The sequence below is a fragment of the Podarcis pityusensis genome (assembly GCF_964106645.2).
Source record: "Podarcis pityusensis genome assembly, chromosome: 17".
Taxonomy (NCBI): Eukaryota; Metazoa; Chordata; class Lepidosauria; order Squamata; family Lacertidae; genus Podarcis; species Podarcis pityusensis.
In genome coordinates this window covers 31037099-31050054 of record NC_138042.1, presented here as the reverse complement: position 1 = coordinate 31050054, position 12956 = coordinate 31037099, and the positions used below count along the sequence as shown (strand labels likewise).

The 12956-nt window shown below is 41.6% G+C and overlaps 1 protein-coding gene and 1 long non-coding RNA gene across 26 annotated transcripts in view; one reads left to right on the top strand and one right to left on the bottom strand.

Annotated features, from left to right (window-relative positions):
- The window catches only part of LOC308466309, a 44797-nt gene extending 33506 nt beyond the window's left edge, over positions 1-11291 (top strand). For all 3 annotated transcript variants that reach the window (XR_013980712.1, XR_013980713.1, XR_013980714.1), the window contains exon 3: positions 7743-11291. This is a non-coding gene — a long non-coding RNA (uncharacterized lncRNA). The remainder of the gene's footprint in view (positions 1-7742) is intronic.
- The window catches only part of NRG1 (neuregulin 1), a 500813-nt gene continuing 492513 nt past the window's right edge, over positions 4657-12956 (bottom strand). For all 23 annotated transcript variants that reach the window (XM_080986804.1, XM_080986790.1, XM_080986808.1 and 20 more), the window contains one exon: positions 4657-11975. In XM_080986804.1, coding sequence (XP_080842930.1) covers positions 11321-11975 — 655 coding nt within the window. In that variant the 3' untranslated portion in view covers positions 4657-11320. The remainder of the gene's footprint in view (positions 11976-12956) is intronic.

Sequence of the window (12956 nt, the reverse complement as noted above, 5' to 3'; positions counted from 1 at the left end):
AAGCAGCTGTCTTGTAAGTAATCTAAGGGGCTGGGCTTCTCTTGAGTGCTTTGTAGGACAGGGCAGGAAAGTGATGAACAGCAAAATGCTCCCCCCTCCCTTTGTGCGCATGACCCCCCCCCCCAAGCACTTGGGTCTTTATCACAGTAATTTCCATTTCAGAGGCAGTGTGAATGATAAATGGCAAAGTGCCAGGGGCAGAAATGAGCCTATCAGCAATTCTGCTTAGCCTAACAGAGCTGCTCAGACTGTAAGTTCTCCTCCTGGGTCAGCCAAGAACTATCTGTTCTGGGCATCTACATCCTTACTCTTCTGTTAAATCTGGGAGTTTCCCAGCAGAAGCAAGGGGATCAAACAAGAGGCCTGGACACTTGTTCTTTATATGTACAGTGGTACCCCGGGTTAAGTACTTAATTCGTTCTGGAGGTCTCTTCTTAACCTGAAACTGTTCTTAACCTGCTGCTGCTGTGCCGCTGGAGCACGATTTCTGTTCTCGTCCTGAAGCAAAGCTCTTAACCTGAGGTACTATTTCTGGGTTAGCAGAGTCTTTAACCTGAAGCGTATGTAACCTGAAGCGTATGTAACCCAAGGTACCACTGTACAGGCAATGCACATGGGCCCAGGGCAGGTGGAATTGTACCTGTATGCTCGGTTAGAAATGGACACACAAATTTCAGTTTCTAGCCTTCCAGACTTAATTCCACCACATTTCCACGTCAGTTTCCGTGGGTGTATTTTTTTAAAGGCCTAACAAGCATTTGTCAACATTTTATTGTTCATTACTCCCAACATACAATTTTGTATGCAAATTTGCCTACTGTGCCCATTCTTACAAGCGGTTTCTCCTAGTAAAAGGCATTTTTAATTCTATTTTTCACTCTGCATTTTAATACAAACTTTTCCCTAATATGTATTAGCAAGCGACAGTGTTTATCTCCTTCTTGTGAAATCCTCACCCCCAGGCCAAGCTGCCCCCACCCCCACCGTGACCACTTAGCAGATCCTATTCAAGCATGTGAGTGGATCAATCTGATTTGCTAATTCAATCTTCTGCTTCTGTGCTCACTCCCATTGCTTCCCTGGCAAATGTAGTATCGGCTGATGTGCATAAACAATGGCTTTTACTGTTCCTGAATCATACCACTTGTTGCAGATGTGTGCATGTGCTGGGGAAGAGACATGTTTGCTTGAATGCTCCTCCCCTGAAAGAAAATCCCCACACAAAGAAGATTAGCATGTCAGGGAGTTTAAGTGAGAACTCTTCTCCCTGACTGTCGTTTTCAATGTACATATGGTTACAGGCTAACACTTGGTTACATGATTACAGGCACATTTTCTTGGATTCATGTGACTATGCGTGAAGAGTGTGGAATCTTTGTGCATTGATGAGAGGACATACATGGCTGTTTGTGTATATTTTACACATATCTGAGTGCAGATATGTGTTTGCGCATAGTACGTACTTACTGGGTCCAGTGAGAAGCAGCTCATGAACATGGTTTTGGGCTTTTTTAGACACAATGCCATTTACAGTTGTACCTTGGAAGTCAAACGGAATCCGTTCCGGAAGTCCGTTCGACTTCCAAAACGTTTGGAAACCAAAGCGCAGCTTCTGATTGGCTGCAAGAAACTCCTGCAGCCAATCGAAAGCCGTGGAAGCCCCGTCGGACGTTCAGGTTCCAAAGAACGTTTGCAAACTGGAACACTCACTTCTGGGTTTGTGGGAGCCAAAACGTCTGAGTGCCAAGGCGTTTGAAATCCAAGGTACAACTGTATTTACTGAATAGATCCTAACCTTGAATAATGTACTGTCACCACATCTAAGAACTTTCACAAGGGTTTGAAATAAGGTTTTGGTTCTGCTTAGCACGTTCAATTTTTGCAAGCTGCGTTATGCACAGCTTCCTTTGCTTGTAGGAGCAGGACGTGGCACGAGCAATAGAAAATTAGTTTTGCCTGCCGTTTGATGCAACTTCTCCTAAGGGAAGCTAGCACTTCCACTCAGTGGCAGAGCATCCACTTTGTATGCAGAATTTTCCAGCATCTTTAGTTATGGCTGGGAGAGACATGCCTAAAACCCCGGAGAGCCTCTCCCAGCCATCGTAGAGACAATGCTGAGTTAGATGAGCCAATACTCTGACTTAAGATAATTGTACCCAGCTAAAGTACTGGAGAGGGACGCGGGTGGCGCTGTGGGTTAAACCACTGAGCCCAGGACTTGCCGATCAGAAGGTCGGCAGTTCGAATCCCCGCGACAGGGTGAGCTCCCGTTGCTCAGTCCCTGCTCCTGTCAATCTAGCAGTTTGAAAGCACGTCAAAGTGCAAGTAGATAAATAGGTACCGCTCTGGTGGGAAGGTAAACGGTGTTTCTGTGCGCTGCTCTGGTTCGCCAGAAGCGGCTTAGTCCTGCTGGCCACATGACCCGGAAGCTGTATGCCGGCTCCCTAGGCCAGTAAAGCGAGATGAGCACAGCAACCCCAGAGTTGGTCATGACTGGACCTAATGGTCAGGGGTCCCTTTACCTTTAAAGTACTGGAACTGAAGTATGTGTGGAACTTATCTGCTCTTTCTAATACGCAAATTATCAGTTGCAGTACTATTTTTCTAGAAAAAGAGGTACCAGAACTCATCATGAACCTTTGTTCTCTTAGAATGGCAATGGCGCCCACCTGAGAGGTGCCAGAACTGAGTTCTAATGAGTTCCAGCTGAAAAAAAAAAGCCCTGGTCATTTGCTTCACTGAAAAATTATGAGTTTGTCTTCGGCAGAAAATATCAGAAAAGGTGGAACCTAAATTGAGTGAGCAATTTTTCTTGCTTCAGCAGAGAATAGTTTAAAAACATTTGTAGCTGTAAGCACCGTAGAGTGGTTTTCTAACCCTACTTAATCTGCTCTTCTTTCCTGATTTTGTCTGCTCTCCATTAGAATCAGAACTGTAGAGTTGGAAGGGACCACAAGAGTGATCTAGTCCAACCTACTGCAATGCAGGAATCTTTCATCCAATGTGGAGTTTGAACCCACAACCCTGAGATCAAGAGCCTCATGCTCTACCCATCCCAGCCGATCATGCTGTGTTCCCTATTTTTGAGCTGGGTGGGTTGAGCAAATTCCTTTGTCTACTCCGTGTGCAACTGTGATGTCGGTCTACCACAAGAGCATGTCATAAATATGCTGTTTCTATGGGATAGTATATATGTATATATTAATAGGGACGCGGGTGGCGCTGTGGTCTAAACCACAGAGCCTAGGGCTTGCTGATCGGAAGGTCGGCAGTTCGAATCCCCGCAATGGGGTGAGCTCCCGTTGTTCAGTCCCTGCTCCTGCCAACCTAGCAGTTCGAAAGCACGTCAAAGTGCAAGTAGATAAATAGGTACTGCTCTGGCGGGAAGGTCAACGGCGTTTCCGTGCGCTGCTCTGGTTTGCCAGAAGCGGCTTAGTCATGCTGGCCACATGACCCGGAAGCTGTCTGTGGACAAACGCCGGCTCCCTCGGCCTATAGAGCGAGATGAGCGCGCAACCCTAGAGTCGTCTGCGACTGGACCTAACGGTCAGGGTACCTTTACCTTTACTATGGGATAGTTATGAATAACTGTGTCTCCCAAGAGGCTTTTTCCTTTAAATCCTTGGATTTTTGAAAAATGCACACTTTCCTTGGCCAGCCCTGATGTGTGTGGATATTTGTGGAGAAAATATACCCTGGGTCAAATAATAGAATGGTGATGGTCTGGATGGGCAGCATCTTGTAAGCCAGTTATCTGAACCAGGGAACTGTGTAGCAATGAGTGGCCCACAAGCATTCTTAAGTAACCTGTTGTATAGTGCATATGCACCTGATGCTGGAATTAAGCTTCACAAAGGGATGCTGTGGTCATAGTGAAAATTAGTTCCATTGCTTTTCAGGATACGGACCGGTTTGCAATGTGACAGTCTTCTTCACCCTTCTCCTTTCAAGGTGCACAGCTAATATTTTTGACAATGTAAAAGTGAATTATGTAGGTGTATACAAATGTGAGAAGCAGGTATTTGAAAATGAGCATGCACACAGGTGCCCTTGTCAGGAAGATGGGATTGGCTGTAGCGTCTTGCTAACAGTGCCTTTGTTACCATGAAATGGTTGCAATTAGCCATGTATACATAACACTGCAGTTTGCGGGTTCTTGTTCTCCCTTCCACATTCCTACCACCGCCGCTAATATTTTTGCGCTGTTTCCGCTAGCGACATTAAGGACATGTCAGACATGTCGCTGAATTATTGTTAATTGTTTTATTGAACCCTGATTAATGCCAAACTGCTTAGCAGCAATTAGACATGTGATCTCTAAGAACACAGGCAACAAGTAACAGACTTGGATGGTCAACTCTACTCCAGAAATAAGAACAGAGGAAACTGGGAAGAGGAGGGGGAACTGACAACAAAGAATCAAACTTTTTCTCAAACAGATGTCTGAACATAGATGACATTAGAACTCTGCCATTATAGTTGGACACAAGTGCCAGGAACTGGAGGAGCAGGTGGTGTTGGGAGAACTCTCGTGGACTGAAATGGTCTACAGAGCAACTGTGCCAATACTACACAGTAGCAATTTATTCCAGCACCTCTTTACTGAAAATGAACAACAAAACGTTAAATAAATCAACAATTGCTTATTGCTTAATATTTGGGATTATAGATTCTTTAGTTTATCAGTACCTTGCGGCCTTCCACTGTGCATTCCTTGTACATTTTCCATTACAGATACATTCTCTCCAAACCAATAAATAATATATATATATATACATATGAAAATTATATATAATTTTCATATATATATGAAAATTAATGGATACATTATAGGGTTTTTTTTGGGAGGGGAGGGAGAAGGTATAACCAAACATTTTTTGACATTTATCTTAAAATAAAAGACTTCCTCTTTTCTTTCTCTTAAATGCCTAAATATAAATAATAAAGAACATTGTTATTTACAGTGATATAACTGATATATAACTCATAAAGACAATAAAGACAATAAATGATTGTGGGGAGAACATCGACGTATGTACAAGATGTATTTACAGAAAAAAGAATATATACTTAAAATGGTATGTGGCCATTTCATTGTCTACATTTCTCTGCAGCATTTCGTATATATGTTTGATTTGTTGGATATTGCCACGGCTGGTAGGAATTCAGCCAGTACTGGAAAAGAGTGAGAACAGCCTTTGCTACGTCTCCAAGTGAAAGATGTGCACTTTTAGCCAGGCTTTCTAAATGCTTAAGGTGCCAGTCCTTAGCTGGATTAAGATGAAGGAGCTGAGGGAAAATATGGACATGGTGGCAGCTTTGGGATCAAGAAATAAGAGGTGAAAGGAAACACATAAGACTGTTACCCAGAGTAGACCCACTGAAACAAATGAACTTAAGCCAATTGATTTCAATGGGTATACTCCAATGTTGGGCATCGCCTACATTGTTGGTTGTGCATTAATGGCGGGTTGAGATGGGATACAAAATAAGGATGCAGACAAATTATCCGTTGTGCGGAGAACTCTTATGCGCCATAGCAGCTGCAGAGCTGGGTCTGCCATGCTCTTTCTTACGAGATAGGGGACTATTTGCCACAGGGGAGCATGAACTACATTCAGAATAGGAGTTCTTTATTTTGACTGCTGTTTCGTTCAGGACAAGTTTTTAGCAAACATTAAGTGGGAGACGGGAGACTACACCTAATAAACACATGATGATGGTGCAAAGCTTGAATGCATTAGAACAGAGTGCCCTGAGAATTGAGGTTGCTTTTTAAAAAATATTAATAATAATAGCAGCTTTTTCTAGAGCTTGCTTTGATGGGTCAGAAATTCTTGCTCATTACCACAGCTGTTGTCTAAGCGTTTGATTTATTTCCTCATGTTTCTCTGTCATAGATGCAGCATTGCTGCAGATGTGCAGATGAGCCATTGCCGATTAATAACCCAGATGGAGTGTTCCTGTCATCCAAAATAAACTTTTAACATAATACATTTAACTGTAAACAAGTAAGGAGGGACCAAACAATTAACAAGAGACCGAAGTTCATGTATCTATGAACTAACGGGAAGCTTTATGCTGATCAGAATGTTTTGTTGACCTCTGTTTGTGCCCTCTGTTCTTACACACTTCCTCCAGCACCTGCATGACTGTCACTGGCCAGTGGTCAGCGATGGTTGGATTTGAAGTTCCATGACTCCTGGATGGCTGCAAGATTCCCATCCCTGTCTTAAGCCACGCTGTATACAGTGGAACCTCAGTTTTCGAACGTGATCCGTTCTGGGAGACCGTTAAGACTTCCAAAACGTTCCAAAACCGAAAACTCAATGCAAAAGAGTCAATACAACAGGGAAACTCAAAACGGAAGCGGCCTTGGAAGTTCGACTTCCGAGGCTCGTACAGAAGCATTTACTTCCGGGTTTTGGATGTTCTGAAATGTTTGTCAACAGAGACTTTCGAAACCCGAGGTTCCGCTGTATTGTCTTAGGGTTGTAATGCCGAGATTTTTTTTTTAAAGTCTAAAAGGCCTTACCACCAGTTTTTCATTGAACTTAAGCTACTTCAAAAAATTGTGCCTACATTTTAAACCACTTGAATCAGCTGATCACTGCTGGCTTTTCTCTTTTTTAGATTTCAATGGCTGTGGGCCCCTTAGGAATCACAACAGCTGGGAAAAAGCTGTTTTAAAACAGATTCTTTTGTACTGTTCCCATTTTGGAAATCTGTGACCTCATGTGCTTCAGAGAACAGAGCTTTAAGAACAGAACAGAGAGAAGCTACTACATTTCAGAGGACTGTTGTTAACGTACAGCACATTCCAGGTATTTTTAAAGCAAAGGTATGTGGTGAAACATAGGTAACCCATTTTTACTTAGGTGCATGGAAGTATTACCAATCCCCTCGTCTAACCACTTAAAATCAGATGTAGTACTTTGTACACAAGACTGTTTTCAGAAGAACTTAGAGATCTAGCAAAAGACACCTAATTCTCAGCAGCCTTTCTGTGATTTGGTTATAAACATCCGCTTCACAAATATTTTACTCATTCATAGGTGTTTGCTCTTGTTAACGAAGTGATCGTTCCAAACTGCAAAATAATAGTAAATGAAAGGGCCACCTTAAAATGCATAGATATACCCCCCCCCCCCGATTTTAGCTACTCACTTTCTCATCTCTTTAATCCATTCTTTCCAGAATTTCCCTAGTAACTTTTAATTAATTATATTATTGCACAGCAGCTAATGACAGATGCTTGAGCATAGCTGAGGATATATTGTCAATATAGAAACAATGATAAAACTGGTGCATAAGAATGAGACCTACTTTCTATATTGTAGTTGCAGATAGAATGAACAACAAAATGCATTTGCACTGACATTTTAAATTGATAATTCCTCTACCACGGCATTCAAATCCATGATAGTGCATACGGACCTTGGAAATGCTGACCTCAGCTGTAGCAAATAACTTTTTATTTTATTTTACATCAATAAAATGTCAGCATAAGAGATGTAATAACCGTTCTGAATGCTTGCTACTTTTGGCGGAACTCTTTAACTTTTATCACCTTGCTAGGGAAAAGTCGCATTTAGCTATTACTTTAAAATATCCTTTGGTAATGTATCACCAAATATATTTTATATATCATATATACTCAGACTTACCCTCCAAGATGTTATTACAATACTGGGATAATATTAAGCCCTTATACTCTTTTCCCACTTTTATGATTTTAACAGGCAGTTTCTAGTGGCGACTTGTCAGCTGCAGCAGGGTGCTAAATGGAGAAATGTGACGGCTCCTTGCCTAGATAGGAGCTTAACAGAGCAGTGTGAGATCCAGCAACCTTTATCAACAATGACGCTAGCCAGCAGAAAGGGACAAAAGGTAATAAAAAGTATGTGCTATTTCTTCTTCAGTTTTTGGATGGGCTGATGTACCACATTCAGTTTTCATCTTGCAGTAGTCTGCACAACATATTTCGAGAAATCATGAATGTTCAGTATTAAAGGGAGTGGGTAGGTACACAAAACATCATGTAACTGGTAACATTTTCTGGACTTGCAGGGGTGCACTGCACCACAGAATAATGGTAAAATCCTGTACAGTCGTGCACTAAGAGGTTTTCTGATTGCCCTGCCTTTTTCCCTGGGAAAATTCACTATTTAGCGCTGAATTGTCAGTCGCTGGAAAACCCGATGAATTTTACTCCATTTCAGAGGAAAGACTGGGTGGGGGTGGGAAGTGGCAAGACAAGCAAAAGTCTGCACAAGTCCTAGGTTAGGAAGAGTGAATTTAGTTAGGATCAAAACTGACATGGGTGAAGAACGAGGTCCAGTGATTTCCCTTTCTGTTAGGTGACAAAATGGAGCAAAACAAACACAGCTAAAAGGAAGACAAGTACAATGAAGAAATCTATTGGGAATATTAATGAGAAGTCTGCAGCTTCTATTGATGTCTTTTTAACTGCACAGTATTGTACTCAGTCCAAACATTGAGGTCTGACATCAGCTGCTCTGTAAAGTGGATTAAAGCTGATCCGTTTTCAATTTAAACTCTTCTCTCAGATCCACACAGTAGCAGGGCCTAACTCACACTAGAGCTCAAAACTGAAGTAGTAGCTCACCTTAATACATGTGAAACCTTAGGAAGTGGAATAAAGATGAATGCGGAAGGTATGCATTTCCAAGGCCAGTGGCAGGGTTTAGGTTTAATGTTGGGGATTGGTAAAGAATCTCCTTCCTTCTGCCTCTTACTGTTATATTTTTGTGACTTACTTGACCAATGCAGTGTAACTTTTATAGCCATGTAATGTTTTGAGCTGGCTTAGGAGACTGTGTAGGGTTTCTGGGTAACAGAGCAATGCTTTCTCTTGCCTTGAGAAAACAAGATTTTCACCAGTAAAGGAAGATAATACTGCTGAATCCCAGGGTGCCAGGAAGCTAATGCTAGAAAACATTCCCTTGTTAGGTTCTGAACCGGCAGCCAATACTCAGCAAAGCACTTAAACATGCGCTTGAAGTCAGTATGATGAAATGGAAACTTCAAGCTTGTGTTCATGTAAATTACATTGCAGGAAAGTTGTTTCAATGGTTTTTTCCCTGTAATATAACTTAATCAACAGTTACAACATGATTCTAAATAGCTTTATGCAGAAGTAAATCCTACTGATTAAGTTTCTCCTGGTACATAGGATTAGGACTGCAACCTTAGACTACGGTGCACTCAAGTTACATTATCCAGATTAGGCTCTCTGGGAGTTGCAAAGACCTCAGCCTCATACATCAGTGTTAACTGAACTCAAAGGACTAGTTACGAACTGTGAACAGATTTGTTTTTCCTAACCCTCTCCTGAGAGTCAGTGTCAGCACAACCAACCTTATTTTTCATTCACAAAAATGAATGAAAATACCACCTTCGGTCACCAGTCTGTGCTGCACAAACTGAGATGTATAAAGGCTAGGACTATCGTTCTGACCCAAACTCAGGTCCAACAAGGGGCTGTTGGCTTGTAAAGTGAGAAGTTGAAATAACTCTATTCCTGGTGCCTAAGGACCAAACTAGATGGGATACCTATTTGTTTAAACCAGAGACTGCCTCACTCACACATAAAATCAGGGTAAGAGGCCCACATTTTAAGGATAAACCTGCAGCATATCCCCATACAGCCTGCCCTATCCCCAGCTCTTTTACCCTCAGTTGACCTCTGAGGAATATGTTTGGCTAGGTGAAAAGTGATGTGGGGAGATGATCCCCTTTTGCACTCCCCTTTTCTCTAAAAATAGGGTCTTGCGTAGCTCACCTTCTAGGTGACAGGGGCAAAAAAGTCATTTGATTGATTAGTGGCATAATGTATCTAACAAAATGCATGCTTGACAAATGTACCATTTTTGCCTTACAGATACTTAGATGAAAACCAATACAGATCAACACTTTCCTTCTATTTTACTAAATGTTTAGCCTTTCCCCACCAGACCTCTCATTCTAGCTCATTTGGGTTTCATCTTGTATGTAAGTTGGCAGTTTTGGGCTCAATCCAAATCTAACCAAAGTTAAGCATGTTTAAGTCCCAATGATTGCAAAGGAAGAGATACCGCCCCCAGTAGAAGAGACATTTGTTTTCCAGTTTGAACATAAAAAAATGTTACCCATTTGAAGCGCACCAGATTTCACTCCATGGTAGGGGGTACAGATACAGGTTCAAAATGACTGTGGTTCTATCATTGGCATTTTAATTCCCCACACTATGAGTCCCCCTCTTTTTTTTGTTTGGTTACAAAAGCTGGTCTAATATTTTACCCAGGAACTGCAACCAACTTACCTTGGGCACAATGCAGCAGGGCGTTCTTCTGTATAAACCACACTGGAATAAATAGGAGTTGGTCAAAAGGACTGATATATATAGTTCCCATTTATTTCAAAGTTGGTTGCATAGGAGGACTTCCCTGCTGGATTATGGCGCATTTACTTTTTGTGACCAAGCAAGCCTGAACTTGTGTTTCAAAGAAACACGATTACAAAAAATTATAGAGGTTCAGGGAGATTCTTGGCTGATTATATTAAACTTAAAGCCCACAGTATTTCTGTCAAATATTTAATATAGCTTTACGTCTCTTGGTATTGACCTGTCGTAAACAATGGCATAACTTTTGGATCTACCATTTCCTTCTAGGCTCCCAAAGCAAACCGTGGTCCTGTGAGAGAGCAGACAAAACCCAACTCATATAAGGTAAGGAAATAACCACCTCTTATAAAAAGAAAGGCGTATGCTTTGTTCTTTAGGTAGCTATGCCAGTACAGAACGTTTTTGATCAGGGGCTACAGCAAGCAAACACAGGGACTGTTGCAGTTCTTGCAAGTTGTACAGCCAGTCGCCACTAATGCAATGCACAAAGAAAATAAGGGGACCGGGTTGTGGGCAGAGGTTGTGGGGAAGATATAACCCAGAATGTTAGAGACTTCTGCGAAATACTGTGGAACAGCAATCACTTGTAACTTTTACAAAACTTGCTCTCAACATAACATAACATAAAGGCACCATTGATATCGTTCTCATTTTTGAAATACTGTAAAAAAATTGCTACATATGGCACATAACACTTTTTGTATATACATTATATATTTAATTTATAAAAGTTTTTTTCCTGTTTTGTCTTTTTTAATCCTAATAGCGGAACTGCTAAAATAAAATAAATTGTTTTTAATTTAAAGGTGGAGTACTTCAATATATAAAATAAAGTTTTACATGTGAATCTATGTGGGTTGGTTTTTTTTTTTTTTAAGTGTTTCTCTCTCTCGCTCTCTCTCTCTCTCTCTTTTATACAGCGATGGGATCTTGGTTAGCTATTACACTGGACAATCTTGCTTGCAATTCTTCCTGTGTTGAGAACCGACTGTTTTGGGTAGTCCTGGTGTCAGCCAGTCGATATGCAGTAGCTGATTCCAGGTCGACTGTTATGGGGTTTTGTATGCTCAGAAAAGGTGTATCTTCCCCTATCCTCTCATCTTCTGTTTCACTCTCTGAGCTACTGTTCTCACAGCTTGTGTCGGTGTTCATTTCCAACCTATTGGAAATATGGCCATTGGGCTTTGTTCTTTTGGCCCTCCGACTGTTGACTAGTTTTTTGGGGGGCTCTTGCGTCGGTTCATACTCTTGTGTGGTTTCATATTCCTCGTCCTCCACTATCCTCAGCGGACTTGGTGGCAGGCTGCCGCTTTCATGTGCGGGGTTGTGGTGGTAAGAGGAGTTGAACTGTTGCATGTGATGCTCGTATTTTTCCCGTAACCGGGGTGGGGTCACCAGAAGGAGAGGCCTCTCCTCTTCTATAAACGGGCTGACTGCCACAGAAGGGACAGACATTGTTAAACTGGAGACTTGCGGAGACATTTCTGAGGCAGGCGACTTTGGAGAACTTGGAGTATGGAAATCTACGGGTGACATGCGAGCTGGTGTTGTCATAGCAGATACGTACCTAAAGAAGTACAGATAAAATTGAGCTGGAGAAGAATTAAGTGAAAGAACAAAAACGTGACAGCATTAAGAAAAATAATTTCTTGGAGGTTCCCAAGCCATTTGGATTCTTGATGCACAGCCTGCCAAATTGCTAGTAATACTGAATTACATTAGTGGGGCTGCAGTGATAAACTTCTTCATTTTCTAAAAATAAAATACTTGCATTCCTAAACTCTAAATCTGTACAATGCTTGAGACAAAACTGATTAGCATGTATAATTAAATTTTATATATTAATGTTCCTCATTTTCACAAGTTTTCATGAAAATGAATAGCAACCCATGATGAAATATAGATAACATCTCCAGCGATATTCATTTCCATCAGCTTTAGAGAAGAGAAAATTTAATCTTTAGCGCTGAAAGATTTCAAGGCTGGGAAGGGCAAATTGGTTGTATGGATGTCAAAGGAATTTCAAGGTTTTACACCAAGGATCTTCATCATGGTGCTCATTTACATATGAATTCAGAAAGCATTCAAGGCTAAGTTTAAGAATAGTAGCACAATGGAAGCACTCTTCCCAGTTAATTAATCTACTGTAAGGCCCTGCAGCATTTCAGGCATTTCTGACTTTCAGGCATATGACTACATGCAAATAATACTGCAAAGGTTATTCAGAGGTGCGTGTCTCACATTTATATGATTTAGTTATGTATCTATCATTACTATTGATTTATTTCCTCCATGTGTGTCTTCCATTTGCTGTGCCACACTGGGTATGAGTCACGGGAGTATATTCCAGATACAGTCATACTTTGGGTTACAGATGCTTCAAGTTGCGTTTTCTCAGGTTACGGACGCGCCGAAACCCGGAAGTACTGGAATGGGTTACTTCCAGGTTTCGGCAGTCGCGCATGCACAGAAGTGCTAAATTGCGCAGAAGTGTCGAATCGCAACCTGTGCATGCGCAGATGTGCCGCTGCGGGTTGCAAACGTGGCT